Raw genomic sequence first — 24,665 nt, 5'->3', positions numbered from 1 at the left:
TATATTTTCTCCCTTTCTTCATTATAATGAGGGTATAATCTTATACACCCACTTTGGAGACCACAGTCTTTGAAAATGGGAAGCTATTAAAGATTTGAATGAGGGAAGAGATGAGAAGTAATGAAATTCGTGTGCTATGAAAACTATCACCTGGTGGTATGGGTTGAATAGGTTAGCATTGAACAAATTAGCATTTTATTGACGAGAAAACAATTAGAGAGATCTTAGAAATTTGATGAAGGGCAGGCTCACAGGTACTAAGGGCAAGTGTCGGGTCTAGGACTCCGGTCCGTCTGGCTTCTATTCCAGTGACCTGTCCACCACGCCCTGCTGCCTGCTGCTTCCTTGGATGCATAACTGTGCTCTGCGCTGCTGGCTCTGAGATGTCCTTTGTGATTAAGAAACGACAGAAAGTCCCAACACTCTAGTGTGAAAATGCCCACAAGAAATATTCAGGCCTATAAAGTTTTTATTGCTTTTCCTGAGAATTGTATAGACATACCAACCCACATAGTCAGCCATGCTAAAATAAGAACACAGCCTGAGCGTTAAGATTCTCTTCAAATACGCCACAGCCACTTCCTTACGAGAAATGGACACGCGTCACGGACTGATCATTATGTGTGATAACTGAAATCCAAGGGTTTGTGCTCGGAGCTCTGTTATTGGCTTAACAGATAGAAAGGGCGGCATTTTCCTTGAATTTTGGGTGTAGGTTTTCCAAAGACTGAACTCACTCTTTAAAATATTTTTCCTCAAGAACGCAATTTAAAACTAAAAACTGTATTAGATTATTTTAAAAGAATGCTAAGTTTTTGAAGTGTCCATAGAACGTGTGATTTAGATTGGTAAAATGAAGTTCTGAAGAAATTTAATTGATGGCAAATTTTAACAGGAAACACACTGAATTTGGAAGTTTTAACCAGTCGCCATGAGCCAGCTCCACATTTGGCTGAGGTCATATAGCTCCATGATTTGGAGCTTTGCTTCTTATGGTGGCTCCCAGGGTCAAGAAGCAGCAGCACCTGAGCTTGTTAGAAATGCAGAATCTCCTCCGACCCCAGCACCTAGAAATGTGCTAGCCAGATAGTAGGTGTTCTGTAAGCATCCAGTGAGTTAATGAATTAACATACTCACAGGGTTCAGTGCTTTTTCACTGTCTAGCCCTTCTGCCCGTTAGCACCCAGTTCTCTGCCCTCCCAGCCCCACTCCTCTAGCAATCTGATAAAAATTTACTTACATTAGAGTCTGAAATCAAATGTTATCTCTTCTGAGAAGTCCTCCTTCACTGGCCCAAAGGAATTTCTCCTCTGTTAGCAGTGGCTCAGCGTTGACTGACATTATTGCCATTCTGTTGCATTTTAATTGTTTGTGTATTTATGTAAGGAAGCTAGTAATTTCCTCTAATAAAATAAACTCTCTAGCTTTTACAATTGGCAATGAGGAGACTCTAATTAAGAAGAGGGGTGGTATTCACCCAACATTCCCCTTATGAGATCTGGGCTACTCATCGTTAGCCTGTGGTCCCACATATCTTGCCTCCACTTGACAGAGGCTATTTGTCCCTTCAAGACTGTCTCAGTTCTTGAAGTTAAGAGTAAAAAAAAAAAAAAAAAAAAAGAAAAGCAAGATTTCCCTGTGACCAATCTTCCAAATTCTGTTTCTGTCTGAAAAGTTACCAAGTCACCATCAGCTGATGGACACTGGGAAATATCCACCCTTATACATCCCATTACAGGCTTACAGTCTTTCTGTAGCTTAGGAGGGCAACCCTATCAGAAACCAACACAGTATGTGTGACATTTGCATGGAAGATTCACTAGTTGTGTTATTATTTCCACCTTAGATTGGAAGCTCCCTAAAAACACAGAATATACCATTTCATTTTTATATCCCACGGTCAAGTTCAGTGTCTGACATACAATAGGAAGAGTGAATTTTGCGTGTGGGTTTCCTAAAAGATTGAACTTGGAAGTTAATATTTATTGATTGATTTTTTTTTCCAATTGTGATTTAGTCCACCAAATGATAAGGTGAAGGATAATGCTCCAGGATTGGTATACATGGCTGACCTTGTAAGTATCATCCAAATCGGCACAGTTTTTGGAATGCTAGAATGTTAAACCAGATAGGACACTGTGACAACAAGTAAACCTGGGGCTGCCTCAGGTAAACTGGGATGTATGGTCATTCTAGGTTTAAAGCTCAGCAGTGTTGCCCCATAGACCAAATCTCCAACCAGGATGAAGCTACAGCAAGGTCACTTGGGCTGTTATCAGTGCTTCTCCCTGGCCTCTTACCTTAGTCACATACCTCTGTTCCTTCATTGTTGTCTCCGCTGTGAGTCATAAGCAATCCCACCTCTGGTCACCAGAACTATTGTGCAAATTCCAGGATATCTCTTGACTCTCTGATTGGTCATTTTCCTTGGGTGTCGCCATCTTACCTTTCCCAAAATTCTTTCTGGTGCTCTAAATTTTAGTTCATAATGTTCCATATATGTCTCATTCCTCATTTCTTTCCTTTCCCTCCTACCTTCCTGGATTTGTTTGTTTGTATGTTTATTTTGTTTCGCTTTAATACATCTCCCTTCTTCTGAGGCCCAAGTCCTATCCTTTATGTATTGCTCTGGTTCCTGTAGTTAATCTCTCACCCTTTCTAACTTAAATCTGACCAAGTCTCTTGATTAAGAAAGGAAGTGCCCAAGTGACAGTGAAGGGGGCACATAGAAGTCAAGTATACCTAGGGCTTGTCTACTCATCACACCGCTTCCATAAGGATTCAGGGGAAATGGGGTGCAACCAGAAGTGTGTTCAGTTACCAAACAGCACAAAACAAACTTTTCTTATAAGTATTACCTGTGTTTAACAGAAATTATTAAAGATGGAAATTATCTTTTCGACATACGGTAAGTACTTGATGAATTCTTGTTGGAATGAGAATGCATTTGGACTTAAAAGTAGAGCAGAATTCTGTTTGATTTGCAAGGATTGGAAAAAATTAAACCTGAAGGGAATGGCACCTGGAAGTGGCTCCTAGGAGGAGCTCAATTCTTCCTTTTACTGTAAGACTCCTGAGAGGTAAAAACTTTACGTGCATGTTTATATATGACTAAACAGCGGGCCCATCCAGATGTCTTTTTTTTTCACATTTTTTATTGAGTTATAGTCATTTTACAATGTTGTGTCAAATTCCAGTATAGAGCACAATTTTTTAGTTATACATGAACATACATATATTCATTGTCACATTTTTTCCCACTGTGAGCTACCACAAGATCTTGTATGTATTTCCCTGTGCTATACAGTATAATCTTGTTTATCTATTCTGCATATGCCTGTCAGTATCTACAAATTTTGAAATCCCAGTCTGTCCCTTCCAACCGCCCAACCCCTTGGCAACCACAAGTTTGTATTCTATGTCTATGAGTCTGTTTCTGTTTTGTTTTTATGTTCTTTTTCTTTTTTTTAGATTCCATTTATGAGTGATCTCATATGGTATTTTCCTTTCTCTTTCTGGCTTATTTCACTTAGAATGACATTCTCCAGGGACATGCATGTTGCTGCAAATGGCGTTATGTTGTCATTTTTATGGCTGAATAGTATTTCATTGTATAAATATACCACTTCTCTATCCAGTCATCTGTTGATGGACATTTAGGCTGTTTCCATGTCTTGGCTATTGTAAATAGTGCTACTATGAACATTGGGGTGCAAGTGTCTTTTTGAAGTAGGATTCCTTCTGGATATATGCCCAGGAGTGGGATTCCTGGGTCATATGGTAAGTCTATTCCTAGTCTTTTGCGAAATCTCCATACTATTTTCCACAGTGGCTGCACCAAACTGCATTCCCACCAGCAGTGTAGGAGGGTTCCCTTTTCTCCACAGCCTCTCCAGCATTTGACATTTGTGGACTTTTGAATGATGGCCATTCTGACTGATGTGAGGTGATATCTCATTGTAGTTTTGATTTGCATTTCTCTGATAATTAGTGATATTGAGCATTTTTTCATGTGCCTATTGATCATTTGTATGTCTTCCTTGGAGAATTGTTTGTTTAGGTCTTCTGCCCATTTTTGGATTGGGTTGTTTGTTTTTTTCTTATTAAATCGTGTGAGCTGCTTATATATTCTGGAGATCAAGCCTTTGCCAGTTTCATCATTTGCAAAAATTTTCTTCCATTCTGTAGGTTGTCATTTTCTTTTACTTATGGTTTCCTTTGCTGTGTCAAGATGTCTTTTTTAATTGAAGTATAATTGACATACACTATATTAGTTTCAGGTGTGACTCGATACTAGTATACATTGTGAAATGATCACCACAATAAGTCCAGTTACCATCTGTCACCACACAGTTACAAAAAGTTTTTCTAGCAATGAGAACATATAAGATTTACTTTCTTAGCAACTTTCAAATTTGAAATGCAGTATTATTGGCTATAGTCCCCATGCTGTACATTACCTCCCCACAACTTATTTATTTTGTAACTGGAAGTTTGTACCTCTTAATCTGCTTCGTGCATTTCACCCACCCGCCAACCCCCTTCCTCTCTGGCAACCACCAATCTGTCCTCTGCACCTCTGAGTATTGTTTTGTTTGTTTATTTGTCTTGTTTTTTTTTTAAGCAATGAACTATTGGGAAGAGAAATTAAGAAAACAATCCCATTTACAGTTGCATCAGAAAGAATAAAATACTTAGGAATGAATTTAGCCAAGATGCCTCTTTAGACCAATTATGGGTAGAGTAATTTACATTCAGGCTCTGACATTTGGCTGTGTCTTTTATTTTTTAAGGAACTAGGTAAAATGTTTATATGATGATAATAGAATTTAGGAAACTAAAATTACCAGAGATATAAAAATGTCTAATGATTTTGACTCTAGGGTTATTTCTCTTTATGCCAAATGGCAGGACTATAGGAGACAGGACAGAAGAGTTTCTGAAGTATTTGGGGGGAAGTTTACAGAATAAGATCTTTTTCCTACTCTGGGAAAATGAGAACTATTTAAAATACATTAAAGATTAAAATCTTTAGTGTTTCAGATAAAAGCTTGAACACATTTCTTGTTAAAGGTACTAAAATTTCAGAGTGTTAGAAACGTGTGCTGCTCTTCCTAGAAAATGTTTCTCTGAGGTATCTTCCTTAGAAGAGAGAACCTTTGGGGTTCTTATTGTAAAAATCTTGGAGAAGCTTGAAAACAGCAAAGCAAACAGGAAACAGAGTTTAATTTGTGGAAAGTTCAGGGAAGAAAAGCAAATCACTGAAAACGTAGCTCCCTCTGAAGATTCTTTAATCGCAGAGGGCGAGAAAGCGATGGCAATAAAAAAGCTGGCATAGAAACTGGTTAATGAGAATGTGGCGTGCCAGTGACCCACTGGTGCGTTTTGAGTTTCTAGGCTTTATTCTACCTTTTCACACAAAGTCTCCTCTAAAAAAATGCCCCCACCACCCCAAACACTATTTTTCACGCTATTTAGAACAAGTTCAGAATCAAGTGTATAGAGATTCACCAGAAATAATTCAGCCTGGAAGAGCAGAGATCTAGAAGAGTTTTGAGTTCTAGGACATTTTAGACATACATAAAGAATGTGGTCAAGCCTTGACCTTTCCTACCTCAGATTTCCATGAACAGAATGAGGACAATAAATGTTTCCATTTGTTTCTTTGACTAAATCATTTTCTCAGGATGGGTGGGTCTGTGGCCAGCACGTGCTGAGGCGTTGACTTCCCAGTAGGCGCAGATCTGAAAGATGGCTGGGTTGGTTGAATGATTGTTGTTCATCATATTGGGACCAGGGGTTGAAACTCACTGGTGAGGACCCGTTGGAGATTTCAGAGTAGGCTGGGGAAATTGCTGGAGCTACTACACACATGCCATGTGGCTAACTGGGTATGTCGGGAGGCTTACAGGATTGTGCTGCTGCGGTCCAGCTGGGACAGATAAAGAACCTCTAAGACTGGGATTAGGGGCAGGTCTTGGTAGCCATCTGCCCTCAGCACGCGTGTTGATAACCTTCGCCGCAGTGTCCAGAGTGAAGAGGAAGGTCACCGGGAATACTCATCTCTGTGACTCATCCCCCAGTTCAGCTGTTGCCTTTGCGTCCACCTGCTGCACGTGAGATCTCTAAGACCTTATTCCACCTCACCCTGCTGCTTGCCCCCAACAGAGAGGCTGTAAATCACCTTGAGAAAAAACGAAGGGTCCCTGACAGCCCCCACTTTCTGTGTTCTGTGGGGGGGGTCACCTGGTTCTTGTGCGGTTCATCAGTTTATGGCCTATTTTCCAATATCTTATGAGTCAGGAGTTGTGGAAGTTTGTAGGACGAAAGTAGAGGGCTACTAGGAAGAGCTGAGGGGACAAATGGAGCTGAATCGGCCCCGTTCTACCTGCTCCATTGTGTTCTCTAACATGGGGCTGAATCTGACTGGAGGACAGTGTCTTTTTCTTTGCACAAAGGCACTACACAGCCCAGCAGCAGCATGGCTGGGGCACTTGGAGTTCCATGAGACTGGGTGCATCTGATTCTGTGGCAAAGGCTTCAGATATATATTGCCAGAGGCAAGACTTCACAGTAACTTCTTTCCATCCTGTTAGTCTATAAGCAGTGGAAAAATGTAACTACAGCATCCCCTTTGTTACATTTTTAAAGGTCGTAACTATTGGCCACCTATTCCATTCTGTGAAGGTTAAAACGCCCCACAGTCTTTAGCAATACTTGGGTTACCAAGCTGTTTTGCTATTATTGTAATTTTTATGGTTTCTTTCAAATAGAGTATGAATCCTTCTCCTGAAAAATCACTTCCCTTTGACAAACTTCCTGTATAGATGATGCATCTACTTTTAAGGGTTATCTGAGTTCACTTTTAATTCCTTAAGGAAACAGCAAACGGAATTGTGAGAGGCTATCTAGTGGTGATAAATATAATGTGGCTTCCCCCAACCATCCTCGTTGACTCGAAGCTGCATCCTTGGGCTGCACTAAAGAATTCCTTTATGGTACAGAGAACCTTCTCTGCTGGGCTGCACCCAAATTATGATGGTGATTTTGAATGTGCACTTTTCCCTTGGGAGAGGAGGGTGTGTAGAGGGAGAGAATAGGGGTTGGCGCTAGGCAATGAAAGATCTGAAATCTACTTTTTCTCCAAGTTCTGAACTGGGATTTGTAAACTGTAAAGTCACAAACCCAATTTTTAACAAAAGTAAATAAGGCTTCCTGTTTGATAAAACAGGATGCCCAAAATATTAAGAGAATTCATGGACATATTAATTTCCATGTATACATAGGAACCATGTGGAAGGAACCATGATAGATACTCAATATTATTTTTGTTAAGAACTCTGTTAGGGAGATACTCTTATAAACCCTGTTTTCCAGATGGGGAAACTGAATTTTATCCCAAGTATTGGACTCCAAAGCTCATTGTCTTGACATATATGCTTCTTCAAATGATTAAACTATTTACATGAGAAAGTGTACTGCGTATCTTTCTCCTGGATTTTTATCCATGATTTTATTACAAGTCTCTTTTGCTGCCAGCTATCTTGGGAAGCTGTGTCCCTGTTGGGCTGTCTGCTACCTCCAGAATCATCTTTAATGCCCAGGATTATCTAGGTCCCAGGACTGGGCTTGTTTTGATTCCCTCCCTCTGGGCTGAAATTGTGCCCTCAGCTCCTGGTCAGGACCTGTCTCTTCTGCTCCTGGATAGACCTCCTGGATAACACCTTTTTGGATGTCTAATTCATCTTGGAGAATTGAGAGATACCTATTTTTTTTCAAAATCATTAATACTGACTATTGTCATGGGACTCTATTCAATGCTTTGTACCTGCTCAGTTAGTCAAACCTGCTGTCTGGGCCATTCTACCTTATCTAGTGGGTGGGTCTGGAAATGTAGCTATGACATTTCCAGTAATAATATCCTAGGTACAAGCATCTGACTACTACATGTCTTCTCAGTACTACACCTGTGCTTTTACCTGATGGAATACAAAGTATCTGATTATAAATGACTTTCTTCATATTATAGCTTTATATATATATATATATATATCATATACAGATTATGATATATATATACACATTAGGGATTATGTATAATTCATATAATTTTTAATGATGTGTGTAAATAAGTTTCTTTAACTAGGACTTTCATTTCAGAATAATAAAGGTGCTAACAAATATTTGTGATGAAAAACAGGCATTGTAAGATCACTGGGGTGGTGAAAAGAGTACAGCTTTTTAGAAGATTTCAGTTTAGATTCTGGTTCTGAATGTGAGGAATATGATTGGGATCAAATTACTAACTTTCTTGAGTCTTGATTTCTTTATCTATGAAAAGGAGATAGTAATTATAACTTAATTCAGGGCTTTTATGACTATTAAATGTTAGTATATGTAAATGTCTTTTATCCTGCATATAGTAAATGCTGAAAACTGTCAGCTCTTTATGATCATTATTAAAATGGGGATGATATACACCTTATTAGGTTTTAAATATTAAGCAAAATACTATACAAAGTGCCTAGTTAACGAATGTCCAGTAAATATCACATTTCGTGGAATCCAAGTCATACAATTATTTCAGGTTCCTCCAAAAAAGAAAAAATATTGCCAGTTGCACAATAGTTATAGGTAAGGAGGCAGATCCCAATTTTATGTTAAGTGTGAACATTTCTGCACTAGAATCAAAAAACTTTTTCTCCCCTTCTCTTCCCTGTTTAAATAGTGAAGAGTCTATACTTTCCAGAATCTGGAATTCTCCATTTCCTATTCTTTTTCCTCCTACCAAGACCCTTGGGCCTCCTACTTACTTGGCTACAAGAACTGTAAGTTTTGTTTCACTTCTATACTCTCTATAATGACTGCCCTTTATTTTCTCCATCTCAGTGTGAATTCAACTGCTCAGCATTCTAATTATTATCATACAAGATAAATGAATATAAAAATAAAACAAAACAAAAACTTCTCCTTAGCTACCTAAGGCCTTCAATCCAATATTTGGGCTTGGTACCATTTAGGGAAGCATATGTATGCCTTTAGAACTGACAGCATGGTGATGGACCAGGCAATTCACGTGAACAGAAACTAACAAAATCTGGGAAGAAATTCTAACTTGAGATAAAAAAACGGCAGATATTCCTGGGAACAAATTTATATGTCAAAGGTGGTGAGCAGAAAACTTTCTCATAAAATGATTTTCTAGGAGTTCTTTTCAAATGCCCAGGGACATGATTTTCTCAATCTCAAGCACAATGTTGCTAATACAGCTGTTCCCCTACTTGGATAAACAAAACTACACAAATATCATAATTTCAGAAAAAAATAGTAACAAAGCAGAAATCAAACATTCAAAACAAGGTTTTGGTTATTGTTTATTTCACTTAGGACATTCATTAGACATTAACTGGGGTACTTAAAAGTCATTTCAATTAGGAATCTCTTTAGCCCTTCATCAATTATTTCGAGTGTTCTAGTCTCAAATACGTTCTTTTCTTCTACAAACTTCTGAAAGAGATGAATACCTCCACCCACACCGAAATAATGTGCTTTGCTGGCCAAAAGCACCCGTCCATTTTTATCTAACAGTCTAAGGAATGTTTGGTGCAAAGGACCATAATAATCTGGATTATAAATGGTTTCTGAGGTGAGAATGAGATCATATTTTTCAAAGATTTTTTCACTGCTTAGTACAAGCTTACAAAACTCAGACCACTCCCCAGAAAAGAACTGGCATTTACGTAGTTCTTGTGCTGCTTTTGATTTCCTGCATCTTTTCACATCTGGTTCGCTTATATCATTTTCTTCATCTTCCCAAGTGGCGTTGGCCACTACATTAGGTAATGTTACTTCATCAATTACCATACTGTTATAATCCTGAAAATGAATTTCTTTGGCTCCTCCCTTGAATGCAATTATACCCAGCAACCCGGACCCACAACCAAGATCCAATACTTTTTTCCCAGCAAATTTCTCTTTGGCCTTTGTAAAATATGCCAGGAGATCAAAGGTACATTCCCAGATTTTTAAGCCTCCTTCATAAACGCCTGTAATCAGATCAGAGTGAGAAGAAAAGCTTTTCGAAATGATGTTTTCTCCAGGGAAGTTCTCTTTCAACAAGTTGGTTTTCACCACTGATATGTTAACATGCTGGAGACCTGGTAATGTTTCTATGACTTTATTTTCTAAAACTTTCTTTAAATCCTTAGGTATAGCATGCTCTTTGGCAACTCTCAAGCAGAGCTGAGAGTTTTCACGTGGCTCCAAGTTACTCGAACTGTTAGCTGTATTGACTGAGATGTCTGTGTCTTGAGACAGAGCTGCATTTTCCTTTGACTTATGTTCCCACAAATGATCCTGAGGCAAGTCGAACTGTTCTGTAGAACATTTTTTGTCCCTATGTTTACCTTTTTCTCTTTCTGAGACCGAAGACTCTTTTGAGGAATCCAGAGCCAAAGCTCCACCTCCATGGGGTGTTAATTCATTTTCCAGATGATCTTCTATATTGAAATTAAATTGAAAAGTCATTCTCTTATTAAATGCACACAATCCTTAAACTCAAAGGAAGATTCTTCAACTTCTGGATAGAATTGATGATGCACACATAAACCTGCTTCGATTATTCAGTTAGTTTTGTTGGAAGTCAATTTCTCTTTAGCTGCATATACACAGTTACAAATACTTAAAGATGTTTCCGAATGACTTTTTAGAGGCCTTTGCTCTTCTTTCAGTGTAGCTCTGAATAAAAAAACAGAAAATGGTTATTAAAAAGCAAAACGACACATTTCACTAAAATGTAATATTAAACAGTCCTCACCCTCCTACCACCAACAGCTGCCTTCTCTATAAAAGCTGTGGAGGGAGAGGGAGATAAAGATACTTGGAAATACAGACACCCTTCAGGGTTCAAAAGTTGGAGAAGGAAACGAACTTTTAAAAACAAGCAAACAAAACAACAACAGCAGCAACAACGAGAAATAACATCAAGTCCTAAATTATCAGGCAGGAGATGACAAGCCTCGCTACTCAGTGTCTTTCATCTGTTGTGACTCTGCCTAAACATATTTACCACCTAAACTGCCAGAATTCCTTCACTTCAGTCTGTCATTGTTTCAACTAAAATGACTTCAAGATTGGATTTTGGTAAATGAGTATCCCTTTAAAAACAGGCACCGTTCTGCCCTGGAGTGCGCAAATTCATTCAGGGCACCTCACTACAACATTTAGTGGAGACCAGCAGCCCTAAGTGTACGGGAGTCGGGTAACTTTGGAGTAACAAGTAAAGATTAATTTGACACAACATAGAGGCACTGAACCGTTTGGAGAGGCCCCTAGAAAATGACATCAAATTTACCGAGATTCTTTGTATCCACGGTGCTAAATACTTAATATAGACCACCTGCTTCAATTTGCACAGCAACTCTGGCAGGTGGGGTCTTTATCCCCATCACACGTGATGTACAAAGTAGGGCCAACACAGCTGAGTGGAAAGGAACGCACCTGTTTCTACCCTACCGTAACGCGGGGCTTGGAGTCATTTCCGGATGTAGATCCCAGATCAAACCCGACCTCAGATATGTAATCTCATCGGACTGAGGGTAGCAAATCTGGGGACTTCCGGCTCTCACCTCCCCAGAGCGTCTCAAGGCGAAGCTGACAATGATCCAGACCTGGAGATGCTCACCGCTCCGCAGGTCCCCAGGTGACCGCGCGTCCTCAGCCAGCCAGACCTTCCAGACGGAAAGCGCGCACCAGCGAGTCGAGTCCTCCGCGGGCCAGACAAGCCCGGCTTTCTGCCTAGCAGCGTAGGGGCCCGGCTCACTGAGGAAAGCGGCCAGCTTCCTCTCTATGGTTTTGATGCGGGCGGGGAGCTCGCAAGGCCTGCCGGGACTGTGGGAGTTTCCGGTCTTGGCCGTGGCGGGAGTGTTTGGAAGCTTTGCTCCTGGGCGAAAGCATGTCTCAGGAACGCGCGGTCCCAGCGAGCGCGGTTCCCCTGGAAGAAATAAGTAGCTGGCCGGAGGAGCTATGCCGCCGGGAGCTGCCGTCCGTCCTGCCTCGTCTCCTTATATCCTTCATAGTCGCTTCCACCTAGAGAGGTGTGTGGGGCGGGCCTCACCCTTTCTTCTGAGTCTCAACACACCCCCCACCTCCGGGCCCTGTTGTGTTCCTGCGTCCTCAACCCTCTCCTGTCCGTTGATAAGCGAGGGAATGAGGGGAGAGCGAGAGAGCCGTGGGTGCCGAGACCCAAGGCGTGCCTGGCTTTGGCGTTGGAAGTGCTCGTAGAGGTGTTCTGCGCTGTGGTTTTGGCGGTGGATGTGGCGTTTTCTCAAATGCGAATATTTTTGCATGGGGGGAACGGGAGTTCGGGCAGGGACTCAGACTTGTGCTGCTCAGACTTGTGAGCCGACTCTGGATGAAGTAGAGAGCGGGATATTCTGAGCTCTTAATCACTAAAATGGGTGGTAAATAGGATTACCTTCCTCACGATTGTGAGAGTCAAATACGTAGTTCTTCCATGGTGCTAAGTTGGTAAAAAAAAAAATTCAGTGTAAATGTTCTGCATCTGTTTTCGGGTCGCTTTTTGTTCATAGCTGGTGAGAAGGCGTTGCTTCCTTTGGTAATTGGCTGTTTGCTGGGTTTGAGGTAGTTAATGCCTCCGGTGTCCAGGTGCAGACAATTTCTTAATAGTCAAATCCCTTTTTGGTTGTATATGTGCTTGGAGTCCTAGCCTTTCATGTTAAAAGGTAATTTTTTTCCTTTTTTTTTTTTTACATTTTTGAGCACACTTTCAACATAAAATCACTGAAAAGAAAAAATGACTTTCACTTGAGAGAGTCCGAACACTGCACAAATAATTTACAGCTGACGCCACATGTAACCATTACTGTTGCCTTGAAATCATTCACCTGGGGGTTGGCAAAATCCCACTTAGGTACCAAAGCCCTTTCTTAGTCGCAGTGCAGATACAGAATTGCTGTCCTTGAGGATTTTGACGTGGGAAACAGCCATTCTCGTCTTCAAAAACATTTCCTAGGTACATAATAGGTACCTGGCAGGCGTTAGGCTTTGGCAGAACAAAGATACGGAATACCGTTCCTCTTTTTCCCCTCAAGCCTACAGGGGGATTTCAGTAATTGAAAGTCAACATTCCTACCTGGTTTTGCATCTCGAAATTCAGGAGAATGCCAGCCTGTTCTTCCCCAGTTTTTTTCATCTAAATGACTTCACAAGCCAAAACCTTCAGTCCTTTCTCTAATTTCCAGTCAGCAAGTTCTGTTGTTTCTGACTTCAAACTATCTTGAATCCAACTCCATCCCTATTACTACCACACTATTTCAAACCCCCATAACCTCTCAGCTGGGCTAATTAACGGTTCCCTTGCTTCTACTCATCGTTCTATAATCCATTCTACAAAAAACGTTCAGAATGAAAGATGCCATGTCATTTCCTTTTTAAACCACCCTCCGGTGGCTTCTTAAATTAGGAATACAGGCTAACCTTTTCTTTCAAGACTCCTCATGTTCTCAGCGTCGTCCTTCTGTCCTACCTAACTCACTATGTTCTGTCCATACAGGAAGCTCACCTACCTCAAGATCTTCCTGCTTGCTGATCCTTCAGCCTTGTTTGTTACTCTGCTAGCCTTTTGCATGTCTCATTATTCACATCTCAGCTCATATGTCACTTCCTTAGGGGGCCCTTTTCAGAGCCCTCAGTCTTAGCTGGTTCCCCCAAACCCAGTCTCTCATACTTATCACATTGCCCTGTTCAGTTTTCAAAAGAGCAGTGTTACTGTTAATAGAAATTATCTTGTTTACTTTCTTTTTTCTTTTTTTTTTTTTCCCCCTCAAAATACCCTAAAGTTTATCAAGGCAGGAATTTCGTTTTCACTGCATTGTCTCCAGCACCTGGAATAGTGCCTAGCACATAGTACGCATTCAGTAAACGGCTGGAAAATATTGTCATGTTTTAAGACTGCCTAGAAGTCTCATTAGATAATTTTTTTTCAGCTTTTGGTTTTATGTTTAACACTTCAACAAATGAAAGAAGTTTTCAATAAATCCACAATCCCATCACCCTAACGTAATTATTTTCATGTTTTGCATTTTACATGTTGTTTTCCAGTCTTGTTAACGTTATAATCATAACTTATGTTTAATTTTGGAAGAGGTTTTACTGAAATTTTTCCGTGAGGCACATTCTACCCTACCGAACTAAAATGAATTAATGACTATACTTCATTTTGATTGCTTTACGTAAAATAGGTGTATGCAAAGTATGATTTCAGAAGAGTCATTTCTTGTGTTACTGTGATGAGGTTATGGTATGTTCATTTTTCTTATGGATACATTATTTTATAATTCTTATATTATTTTTATAGTAAAGCATTTCTAACAATTATTCTTGATGGTATAAAGGTGTATAGTTTATAATGTGATTACTGTTAACTTTTGTAGTGAACATACGATAATTATCGCATATTTGTAAGCTATGTGCAGAAGAGTTTCAGTCTGAGAAGGTGGTAAGACAAGTGTGCAAGTAATCTGAAAGGAAGATGGGAAGTGATCAGTGACTTAAGACAGGTGCAGATAAAGTACTACAGGAGTGCTGAGAAGGAAGATTATTTCAGAAACTGGAGATCCATAGATTATTATAAGACTATTTCTTATCTATTAGAAATACGTCACAACTACATATAGTTTGAAAAGATAAGTTTATCCTTGAGCAGTTTTGAAAGTATTTCCTTAGTTTCATTATATTGTTCATCTACCTAATAAACATTTAAGTTTTTAAAAGCAAAATTAAGCCAGTGATTTGAGTCTCATTTCAACCTCTTACTGATCGTTGCTTAAACGTTTCAAGAAGGGGCCTTTTAAAACCTGTTATCAGCAGTGACTATCCTATTATTGTAATAGGAGTATCTTCCTTAATTTTTGTTTTACTCTATGTATCAGAATTCTGACGGTTGGATTGAGCATATTCGTAAGTAAGATTATCTTGATTGTATGATTACTTTGATGACATTAAGGCCTGAGTCCCGCGTATCTCAATTACAGTTTTGTATTCCACTTTTAAGTTTATTCTTCCTGTTGGGATTTTACAGCCTTTGTAATCTTCTGTTACTTAAAATGACCAAATCACTTCAAGTTAAAGTTCTTAAAGTTTTAAATTCCGTTTCAGATAGATACCAGAAGTCTTCTGTTTGATAACATGTGTATAAGCCCACTGTAAATTTTAAATGTTAGTTAGTAAATTTTAAATTTTAAACTGGTTAGACCTATATAAAACAAAATTTGCAGTCTACTTAATAACTTTCAGCCTCTTAATATATTTAGTGTCAATTAGAAAATACTGTCTAAGTTATAAAAGCTGATTGTTGAGGCATAACAGATGCATTGTTTGGAAAAGTGGACTTTCTCACCTTCCTCTATTTTCATTCATCTTATTTGACATGACTTAGGAGAAGAGGTAGAGAATGAAGACTAGCCTACATCCTTTACTTATATTTTGAGTTTTTTTTCTATTTACGTTTCACTTGGTTATGGAATATTTGTTTATAATCTTGAACCTCTGTACTGCCTGTGGGGCCTAATTTTTTTTAGGTAACAATTATTGTTTATCCTGAGTATAAGAGTTACACAAATTTGTCATAGAAAATTTGTAACATGCAGAAAAACAGAAAAGATAATAAAACAATCATTAATCTGAAATAGTTAAGATTTTGTCATAGAACATTCTCATCTTGATTCTGTATATCCCTGCCAGCCTGTCTGTTATTCTTTGTATATACATGTTTATATATATTAAGATTGAAATTATCCTGTTTGTAACCTTTTTCATTTTACCTTAAAGTATTGTGAACAGTTAATCATGGTTTTACACAATCTCTAACAATCATTTAATGATAGCAGATCCTTTCAGTAGATGTACCCACATCCGTTGACGGATCCTTAGTTGCTGGACATACAGGTTGTTTGGGGTTTTTTTAGGGGGGAGCTGTTATTTTATTTAATTCTTAATAGTTTCTCTGGATAGACTATGGCATTTTGAAACTGTACAAAGCTTTAGGTTGGTAGTACTTACATGTTCCCACATTTGGGAAGAGGTAGTGATCTTTGTTGGCTGATGTGACTTAATATTGCTACAAAATGTTATTGTTTTGCTTTATAGAAATTCTGAAAATTATCGTAGAAATGTTTTTACCTCATATGAACCACCTGACATTGGAACAGACTTTCTTTTCACAAGTACTGCCAAAGGTATAGTATTATTGTTATCTCAACCAGTCTATATGTTATAAAGGGTGTTAAAATCTTGCCTCAGCTTTACCATTTATTTTTAATCGAAGCCCTTTTTTCCTTAATGTATCACATATTTGAAATACAAATAAAGTAGTTAAGAATTGATCTCATGTGAGAATATGATGTTGTTAATGTGATCATTAGGTGATTAAAAATATATTTTCAGAGAGCATAGATCTTATACTAGTTGAATTTATATTATTTGTAGCTAATTTTAAATACTCTTGTATTTTAAAGCCATTCATTGAAAATTTGGGGTGAGTAATGAAATTAGTTGTCTTTTTGTATCTTCTCTGCAGAGTTTATTGATAACTGTTAAACCTCATTGTCTGGAAAAATGGAGCCAAAATTTATTAAAGAAGTCTTAGAATAAAAAAAGACTGAAATATTGGTAAAATTAAATAACTGAAGAAAAAACATCCAATTCACCACTACATTATTACTTTTTAGTTACATGTGGTATACCTTTTCTCTGAAAAACACAGTCATACTTTTTTTAATTGCAAGAACTAAATGTATTTTGGTGCCAAAATGAAACATTTTTTAATGATAACATCTCTTACTGGAATGGACTTCTTTGTTGGGCTTTGAAGCAAGTAGTCATCAGAACTTCTTTTACTGATATTCACTCGATTTTTCTCCATCTAAAAAGTTTCTTAGAATTTGTTCTTGGCTGCCAAAAAAAGTTTCAGCTATTATGCAGATGAAAACCGGGATGCTGAGTGTTAAGAGGCCTATAGGAAACTATCCTCTTTAATTACGGTGTATGTTGACTCTGGTTATTCCTGCAATGCTTCTGCTTAGAGTGTTAAGATCTTAGAGTGGCTAACTTTTCATAGGCAAAAACACTTATTTCTGAGGTCACATAGTGTACCTCTAACCAAGAATGGTATTTTGAGTGGATCAAAAAGGGGAACTGGTTAGAATACAAGGGAAGAGGTAATTCACAAATTCATTACCACTGCCAGGAAATATCCGTGTAAATGTCCACAGGAATGTTGATTGGTTAATAAGATCATCATCTTTTATTTATTTAAGTGTAAGAGTAGCATTTTTGTTATAGCACTAAAAAATGAACTTTTAGTAGTTCTTTTATGGACGTTACTGAATAGATTCCAATCATAGAAATGGAAAACCAATTTTTGTTCAAGGTTTATTTTTTTAAGAGATTCTGTAGTAGAAATATACCAAAAATTATATACAAAACATATGTATTAACTTTATTAGGTGAGTTTTTATACTAGACAATATCCCATGGCTATTAATAATGCAAAATCAAATCATCTAATTTTTTTCTTTAAAGATAAATGTTTTTCCTTTCTAGTGACTTGTTACTACTATTTATAACCAGCTTTGTTTTCACAGACTGTGAAATTATTTGATGACATGATGTATGAGTTAACAAGTCAAGCCAGAGGACTGTCAAGCCAAAATTTAGAAATCCAGACCACTCTAAGAAATATTTTACAAGTATGTCAAATGTTAGAAAAGGGAGGGGGGAGGAGAGCTTAAAGAGTGTGAGAATTTTTATACTGATCTTAATTAGCTGTGGATTCTTTATATGATGGCCCAATGGTGGAATTAAATATATAGAATTAAAGTTATTACAGAAACATAAATTCTGAATTTTTACAATTTCATTGAGTAAGCATCTAAACTCCTATAAGAAGACAGATAATCAAGATAGCATGCCCCCCATAATTTACAAGTGTATGTGTAGAACACCACCATATCCTTTGATGTGTGGGTTAGGATTCCAACCTCTTTTTTTCTTTTTAAACCAAATGGCTAGCCAGTCTGTATACTTGTAGTTCTGATAGACTGACATTTTGTGTAAGGAGGAACAGAGGGTCTGTTTTGTTCACTGCTATATCCCTAGCATCCAGCATATTGTCTGACACCTTTTAGGTACACAGAAAATATGTTCTGAATGAAACTTCTTCCCTTATTTCCAGACAATGGTACAGCTATTAGGAGCTCTTACAGGATGTGTTCAGCATGTCTGTGCCACTCAGGAATCCGTCATTCTAGAAAACATTCATAGTCTTCCCTCCTCAGTCCTACATGTAATCAAAAGTACATTTGTGCATTGTAAGGTGAGTAATGGATTTAAGTACACTTTAAATGGCCTAGAATCCATGGGCACAGAGGCTGAGTTTGTTTATAGTGTTTGTTCATGAGTTTACAGGTTAGCCTATATTACTGCAATAGAATTTTTTCATAGAACAGAGAACATGTACTAAGTATTTGTTTCAAAATAAGTACTTATAAGAAGGTCATGAAAAGGTGGCTTTTGCAGTTGTTGTTTTATTCTGTTTCCTCTTGATAAGGAAAGAAATGGTATGGATTTGTGTGGAGTCACCAGGATCCTGAAATAGTTCTCTCAGTGGTGTTGGTGGCTCAGATGAATTCTTTAATGATTAGGTGCCTATGAAGGGACACTGACCGTAGTTTAGTCCTGAGGCAGCTTTAAAGCACAATAGCTGGTCTAGGATTTGCAGGTCACTAGCAGTTTTGGTAATGCTATTTGTTGGGTGAATGAAAATCGCTAGTTAACTAATGCTTCTGTTTGGTGACAGGGTACTAAGGTGTCATGCACCGGACCCAGTGTTACTTATCTCCCTTCCAGTTCTATACTTGTAAGACCCTAGAAGTCAGAAATCGTGCTTTATACGTGCCTGCATCTCTTGAAGTGCACTATGTATAATGGATGTTCGCTGAACATTTGTTTCATAAATGAACATACCATTCAGTTAGCAGTAAATTTGTGAGCTCTGATAGAAATAAATTTGGCTCTTGAGCTTTTTATGATTTGCTTTTTCTCTTGTTTTTATTCATTTGTGATTAGAATAGTGAATCTGTCTATTCTGGGCATTTACACCTAGTCTCAGACCTTCTGCAAGCTCTTTTCAAGGAGGCCTATTCTCTTCAAAAGCAGCTAATGGAACTGCTGGATATGGTTTGCATGGACCCTTTAGTAGATGAGAATGATGATGTTTTGAAGATGGTAGTAGGTGAGTGAAGGAAACTGACTCTTAGTATATCATGTATATTGACCATCAGTTAAATTATTGGATCCAACGTTTCTAATGATTCATGATATATTATGTTTAAAAATGTAAATCCTACCCAGTAAACTTTTTATTGCTTAAATTTTAGGTTTTGTAAAACTGATATTTGATATATGAACATAGATTTGTATATTTAGTCAGTGTTTGTAGTAGGTTGTTTCTCCACAATGATTAACAAAGAAAGTTATGCAACTTTATACCCTCTAAAGTCGTCCAAATTCTGAGGCAGTAGCTTTCAGTTTTTTTTTTTAATGTGTGTGTATATATGTATATATATATTTTTTATTACAGTCAGTTTACAATGTTGTGTCAGTTTCTGGTGTACAGCATAATGCTTCAGTCATACGTGAACATACATATATTCATTTTCATATTCTTTTCACCATAAGTTACTACAAGATGTTGAATATAGTTCCCAGTGCTCTACAGTATAATCTTGTTGTTTATCTGTTTTATATGTATTAGTTAGTATAGAGTTTTAAAACCATAATTCATAGTAGGAAGTGAAGTTTGCATTCATTTTTGAAGAATTGCTGATTGCTACTTCATTAACTTCATCACTTACCAATGGATCATGACCCCAAGTCTGGAAAGCAACACTTTAATGTGTAAGAGCAAAGATTGCATTCATAGCTTCAGCATAAAGAGAGTAAGCTGGCTTTGTGCAGTATTATCGGGTCCTTTTTGCTCTGTGCAAGTCTCCCCAAGATCTGTTATGTTAAGGCAACCACTGTTTGATTTATTCAGCCTTCTGAGTTAGCATTTTAGGCCGGGCTCAACTGGAGCAGCTTTCTCTACACCATGGTGTAACTGGCTCTCTTGTGGGTTTGTGGTCCGTGACCTCACTCACATCTGGCTGTCAGCAGAGGGAGAAATAGTGAGCTGGTCATGTGTAGCACATCCTCCAGCGGGTTAGCCCAGGCTCAGTCACCTGCTGATGGCCTCAGGGCCTCAGCAAGAGAGGGCAGGCCCCAGTAGGCAAGCATTTTTTAAGTCTCTGCTTGCCATGTAGGTTTTTTTTGTCCTCAATAGGACAAAGCAGGCTATGTGGACAAGCCCAAGGTCAGTATGGAAGGGAACTGCCCAAGAAGGTGGACACAGAAAGGAGGTTTATTGGGCTTATTTTTACAAATAATCTACCACAGGCAGAGTGGAAGCCTTAATGGGTACTGTGCAGATTCGTTTTCATTCTTCCTTGTTAGGTTTTCTTAGCAGTATATGTTTTCATTTTGGATTAGAATATCTGTGTAATGTTTCAGTTATAAGGGGCACAACTTTTGTTGCACTGAGCATTTTTAGTTTTATTTAGATCACAGAGTAGGAGTAAACGTCAAACTTAATTTTCCATAATTTATAAAAACGCTAAATCAAAAGTGACAGTTACTTTCACTAATTATTTTAACAGTTTTTTTTAACTGCGTTACCTGTTTTAACAAATATCAAAATTATTCAGTAGATATTTTTAAATACAGGAGAAACTCTCTCCACGTGGCTTTTGAATGTCTTAAGAGTTCTGCTGTCTTTCTTTGTAGTTATTCATTCATTGTTGGGTATCTGCTCTGTTATTTCCAGTATGGACCATGCATTTCATGCCAATACTTGGAAATTTATAATTAAGTAAGTTTTTGTTTTGTTTTTACTTTTTGTAATATATTTTCCATATCTAAAATCTTAATAAGTTTTCTTAGATTTCATTTAAAGAATTTTGTATGGGTATGTGTAATGTTTACTGACACTGCTGTCTAATGATCCAGATTTTGTACATGTAGCTCCCAAACTAAATTGGGCTTTACCCTGCTGCCTCTAAAATTAAAAAAAAGTTCTACCTGGCTATCTAGTACTTCTGAAATAATGGGCCTTGTGGCTTAACCACTTGCCTGCTGCCACTGTTGTTTTAACTGACTGTCAAGTATCCTATTTCCAGGCTTAGATAAATTAACAATTACAATTAGAGCTGAATATAATCCCTTCATTATATACTTTTGAGTTGTTCAAGTTTAATTTCATTTATAAAGTAATTTTAACTGGAGTGTTAGGAAGGGTTAGTGGGTTACTATGGGTACCAGGAAGAGCACCCATAGCATTCATCACATTCTTGGGGGTGGGAGGAGATAGAATTGAGATCTAAAAATGAGTAAGAACCTCTACTTTATACACATGCATGAAACATTCAAGGCCAGTGTAATACTTTCAGGTCTTAGGTGCTTTTCTTGAACCACCAGGTCATTAAGTTATCAACAGGTAATAGGGCAGTGATTGAAAGTGTCAACTCAGAGCCATAGTGCATATGCTTGAACCCATTCTGAAATCACTTATTCCTCCTGAACCCTTGGGCGGTTTGGTTAACTTCTCTGAGCCTTAGTTTGTTTACAGGAGTTGTAACAGTAGCACCTGCTTGATGGGGTTATAGTGAGAATTACTCGAGTTTATCATGTGAAATGCTTGGAACTGCAAGGCACACGGTGAATGGTCAGTGCATTAGCTACATCACCGTCACCGTCACCATCAAATATCTTCCACTCTTGCTCCCTTCCCATTCACTTTTTATCTAGCATTCAGACTGAATTTCTAAAAACGTGAATCAGAGCATGTCACCCTACTGCTTAAAATCCACCCCACTTAACTAAGAGTAACAACCTAGTCCTCTCGGGCTCGTGGCTTCTTCACAGCTCATCTCCGCTGCTCTCTCCCTGCTCTTAGTTCGTCAAGCATGCCAGACTCTCCTGTCCCAGAGCCTCTTCACAGCTTTTCAGTCTGCCCAGGATGCTTCTCTCCTGTGCCCTGCACCTCGCTGACCCCTGCCTATCCTTCAGTTCTCAGTTTAAGTGTTCCCCCTTTCTGGTAGCCTTCTGTGTATCTTCACCCTGACAGACATCTCTCTTGACTGTAGCGCTCTGGACTTTTTATTTTAGCATTTATCACAACTATAATTCATTATTCTTACATTATTTAGTGTTCTCTCTTGTGCTAGGCCAGAAATTCCATGCAGACAGGGCAGAGATTGTGTCTTTTCACTCACCTCTGTGTTGAGTGCCCAACATATAATAGAGTTCAATTAATGTCTTATAAGGAGAAGTTTAAAATTAGCAATTTGTTGAAACTGGCATGACAGCTTTGGAGGTAAAGTCAACACATCTTAATTATTCTATGTCTAATGTATATGATGCATTTTGATTTCTCACATCTCTCAAGTTGTACTTTTATGGTCCTAAGTTACTTGATGTGTTACTTGGGGTGATTGTATTCTTTTCTTTTTATTCATTTAGGCAGAGCCTGAAGCACCAGTCGGTTATAAAGAGTCAGCTGAAACATAAAGATATAATTACTAGCTTGTGTGAAGACATTCTTTTCTCCTTCCATTCTTGTTTACAGTTAGCTGAGCAGATGGTACAGCCACGTGCACAGGTGAAGTATGCGCCGAAGCACTGTGAACAGTAGCTCTTTTTCCTTTGGCAGTTACTAAATGTCGTTTGAATCTGTGCGTCAGTTTACCTAAGAGGGTTTTAATTTGTTTTGTTTCAATCTGTGGGATTATTTACAGTCCATGATGACTTTTCACCCGGAGCATTGCAGTAGACTTCTCTCTGCTCTCATTCCCGCTATAATCTACCTGTCCCTGCCTTTTTACACACTAACTGGTTGGTTAAGACATTCTCAGAATCCTTTTTTTCTTTTCTACCCTTGGACAACAATCTAATTTCCTTAATCCTTTATTTATTTAAGGTCATCTTGATAGAGCCACAGTCAACCTTTTCTTCATCAATTCATTGCAACCTGTGGAGATGCAGTATACAGTTGTGTGTGTCTGTCATCAGTCTTCTAAACTTGGTGTACATACTTACATTTATATTGATTTCAGAAAATTAGAGTATTAATAAATTGGCATCCCTTTTATAAAACAGATTGTATTCTAAAAATTTATAATATGCTTATTGGAAATTATAGTTTATTTTCCTGTAACAATGTTATACACAGTGCCTTCTGTTCTCAGACTAGCTCTTTAAAGTTTATTTAGCTCATAATAGTCCTAAATTATAGGATTAATAGTACTCTGGACCTAACAGTTATAAGTAAAATTCTCAATGGGAAGAAATGAGTTAAGTATTTCTTCAAAGGATAACAGTTAACATCCCTTCTTGTTGTAGACCTGCAGACTGATACAGGGAATTCCTTTGTACCCGTGCTCTTCCTTGCCCAGCAGCTGTGGGGGTGGACTTGTAAGGACTCATCTAATTCCTAAACGCTGATCACAACTCATGGGGCAGGGATGATCTGGAAAGATAGACCCTAAGGGAGGGTGGAAGTTTGAAAAGGAGTTCTGAAGTTGGTAAGCGGGAAGTCAGGAGTAGCTTTAGGAAGAGGCTAGCCTTATCTTTCTTGCTTCTTTTTCTCTTTGCCTATCTTCTTTACATCCTTTCTTTCTTCCATTTCTTTTCTTTCCCCACTTGCTTCCTGTATCCTTTCCAGTTCCTCTCACCTTGCTGAAAAGAGAAGGCATTTGGTTGGGTATCCTCTGTCAGTGGCAGGAAGGTTGTTCCCTTCTCCGCCTTTATCCTATACATCTTTATCCTCAACCCCAACCTCCTCTTTTCCCAGTTTCCATCTTACTTATCTTGACACCATAGACCCCCACCCCCTAGTTAGTACTTGGAAAGTGAGACAGATGGACGTTCCTGGAAAGGAGTGCGTGGGGGAAGCCCAGGCAGCAGGGCCGTCTGCAGTGGAAGAGAAAAGAGAAGTCCTGGTGGTGCCTGACCAGGGCAGCTGTTTGTGCTTGAAGTATAGGGATTCAGCGTCTATAAATTGCTTGTGTATGAAAATCAGAGAATTTAAGTTCTAAACTTTCCTAACTGTCCAAGCAAATTTTCATGTTTTTCCGTACTTGAGGAAATTTGTAACTGGCACTACTTAGTGTCCATTGCCTGAAATGGAGCTTTGAGGTGGTCTGGGTAGTGTCTCCATTTAACTGTAAATTTTGATCAGCAGCGCCCTCTGCTGTTCACTACTGGTATTTTTTGAGGGATCAAACTGTTAAAGTCTTGAAGCAATTTTTTCACCTTGCTTTCAAAAACATCAAAATAAAAACACCAGATTCCATAGGTAATATGATGTATCAGTCCCTGTGTTGGTTTCCTGAGGTTGCTGTAACAAATTACCTCAAATCGGGTGGCTTAAAACAACAGAAATTTATTCTCTTACAGTTCTAGAGGATAGAAGTCTGAAATATATCAGCAGGAACATGTTCTCTTGAAGGCTCTAGAAGAGAGTCTGCTGCATGCTTCCTCTTAGCTTCTGA

General features: G+C 38.4%; 2 protein-coding genes across 9 annotated transcripts in view; one reads left to right on the top strand and one right to left on the bottom strand.

Moving 5' to 3' along the window:
- Positions 1–9,356: 9,356 nt before the first annotated feature.
- METTL18 (methyltransferase 18, RPL3 N3(tau)-histidine) lies at positions 9,357–11,841 on the bottom strand. 5 transcript variants are annotated; one of them, XM_015245077.3, is made up of 2 exons: positions 11,500–11,841; positions 9,357–10,737 (listed from the first exon to the last, which is right to left on the bottom strand). In XM_015245077.3, the coding sequence occupies exon 2, from the start codon at positions 10,525–10,527 to the stop codon at positions 9,403–9,405; it is 1,125 nt and encodes a 374-aa protein (XP_015100563.2). In that variant the 5' UTR covers positions 10,528–10,737; positions 11,500–11,841; the 3' UTR covers positions 9,357–9,402. The 5 variants fall into 5 exon arrangements, with proteins under 5 accessions (XP_015100563.2, XP_031544606.2, XP_006211164.2 ...); XM_031688746.2 differs by having other exon boundaries at positions 11,515–11,841; XM_006211102.4 differs by having other exon boundaries at positions 11,628–11,841.
- A 58-nt stretch (positions 11,842–11,899) lies between these two features.
- FIRRM (FIGNL1 interacting regulator of recombination and mitosis) overlaps positions 11,900–24,665 on the top strand; it is a 39,273-nt gene continuing 26,507 nt past the window's right edge. For 2 of the 4 annotated variants that reach the window (XM_072946143.1, XM_072946147.1), the window contains exons 1-8: positions 11,900–12,064; positions 14,940–14,979; positions 16,168–16,256; positions 17,664–17,768; positions 18,254–18,394; positions 19,147–19,312; positions 20,902–20,986; positions 22,636–22,774. In XM_072946143.1, coding sequence (XP_072802244.1) covers positions 11,954–12,064; positions 14,940–14,979; positions 16,168–16,256; positions 17,664–17,768; positions 18,254–18,394; positions 19,147–19,312; positions 20,902–20,986; positions 22,636–22,774 — 876 coding nt within the window. In that variant the 5' untranslated portion in view covers positions 11,900–11,953. Of the gene's footprint in view, positions 12,065–14,939; positions 14,984–16,167; positions 16,257–17,663; positions 17,769–18,253; positions 18,395–19,146; positions 19,313–20,901; positions 20,987–22,635; positions 22,775–24,665 lie in introns of those variants that run through there. The other 2 variants (XM_072946144.1, XM_072946146.1) reach the window with 2 other exon arrangements.

The sequence above is a fragment of the Vicugna pacos genome, chromosome 21 (assembly GCF_048564905.1).
Source record: "Vicugna pacos chromosome 21, VicPac4, whole genome shotgun sequence".
Taxonomy (NCBI): domain Eukaryota; kingdom Metazoa; phylum Chordata; class Mammalia; order Artiodactyla; family Camelidae; genus Vicugna; species Vicugna pacos.
This window is presented reverse-complemented; position numbering and strand designations above follow the sequence as displayed.

Excerpts from the sequence above, each read along its gene's own strand:
- METTL18 (XM_015245077.3), bottom strand. The coding sequence starts at position 10,527 with ATGACTTTTCAATTTAATTTCAATATAGAAGATCATCTGGAAAATGAA.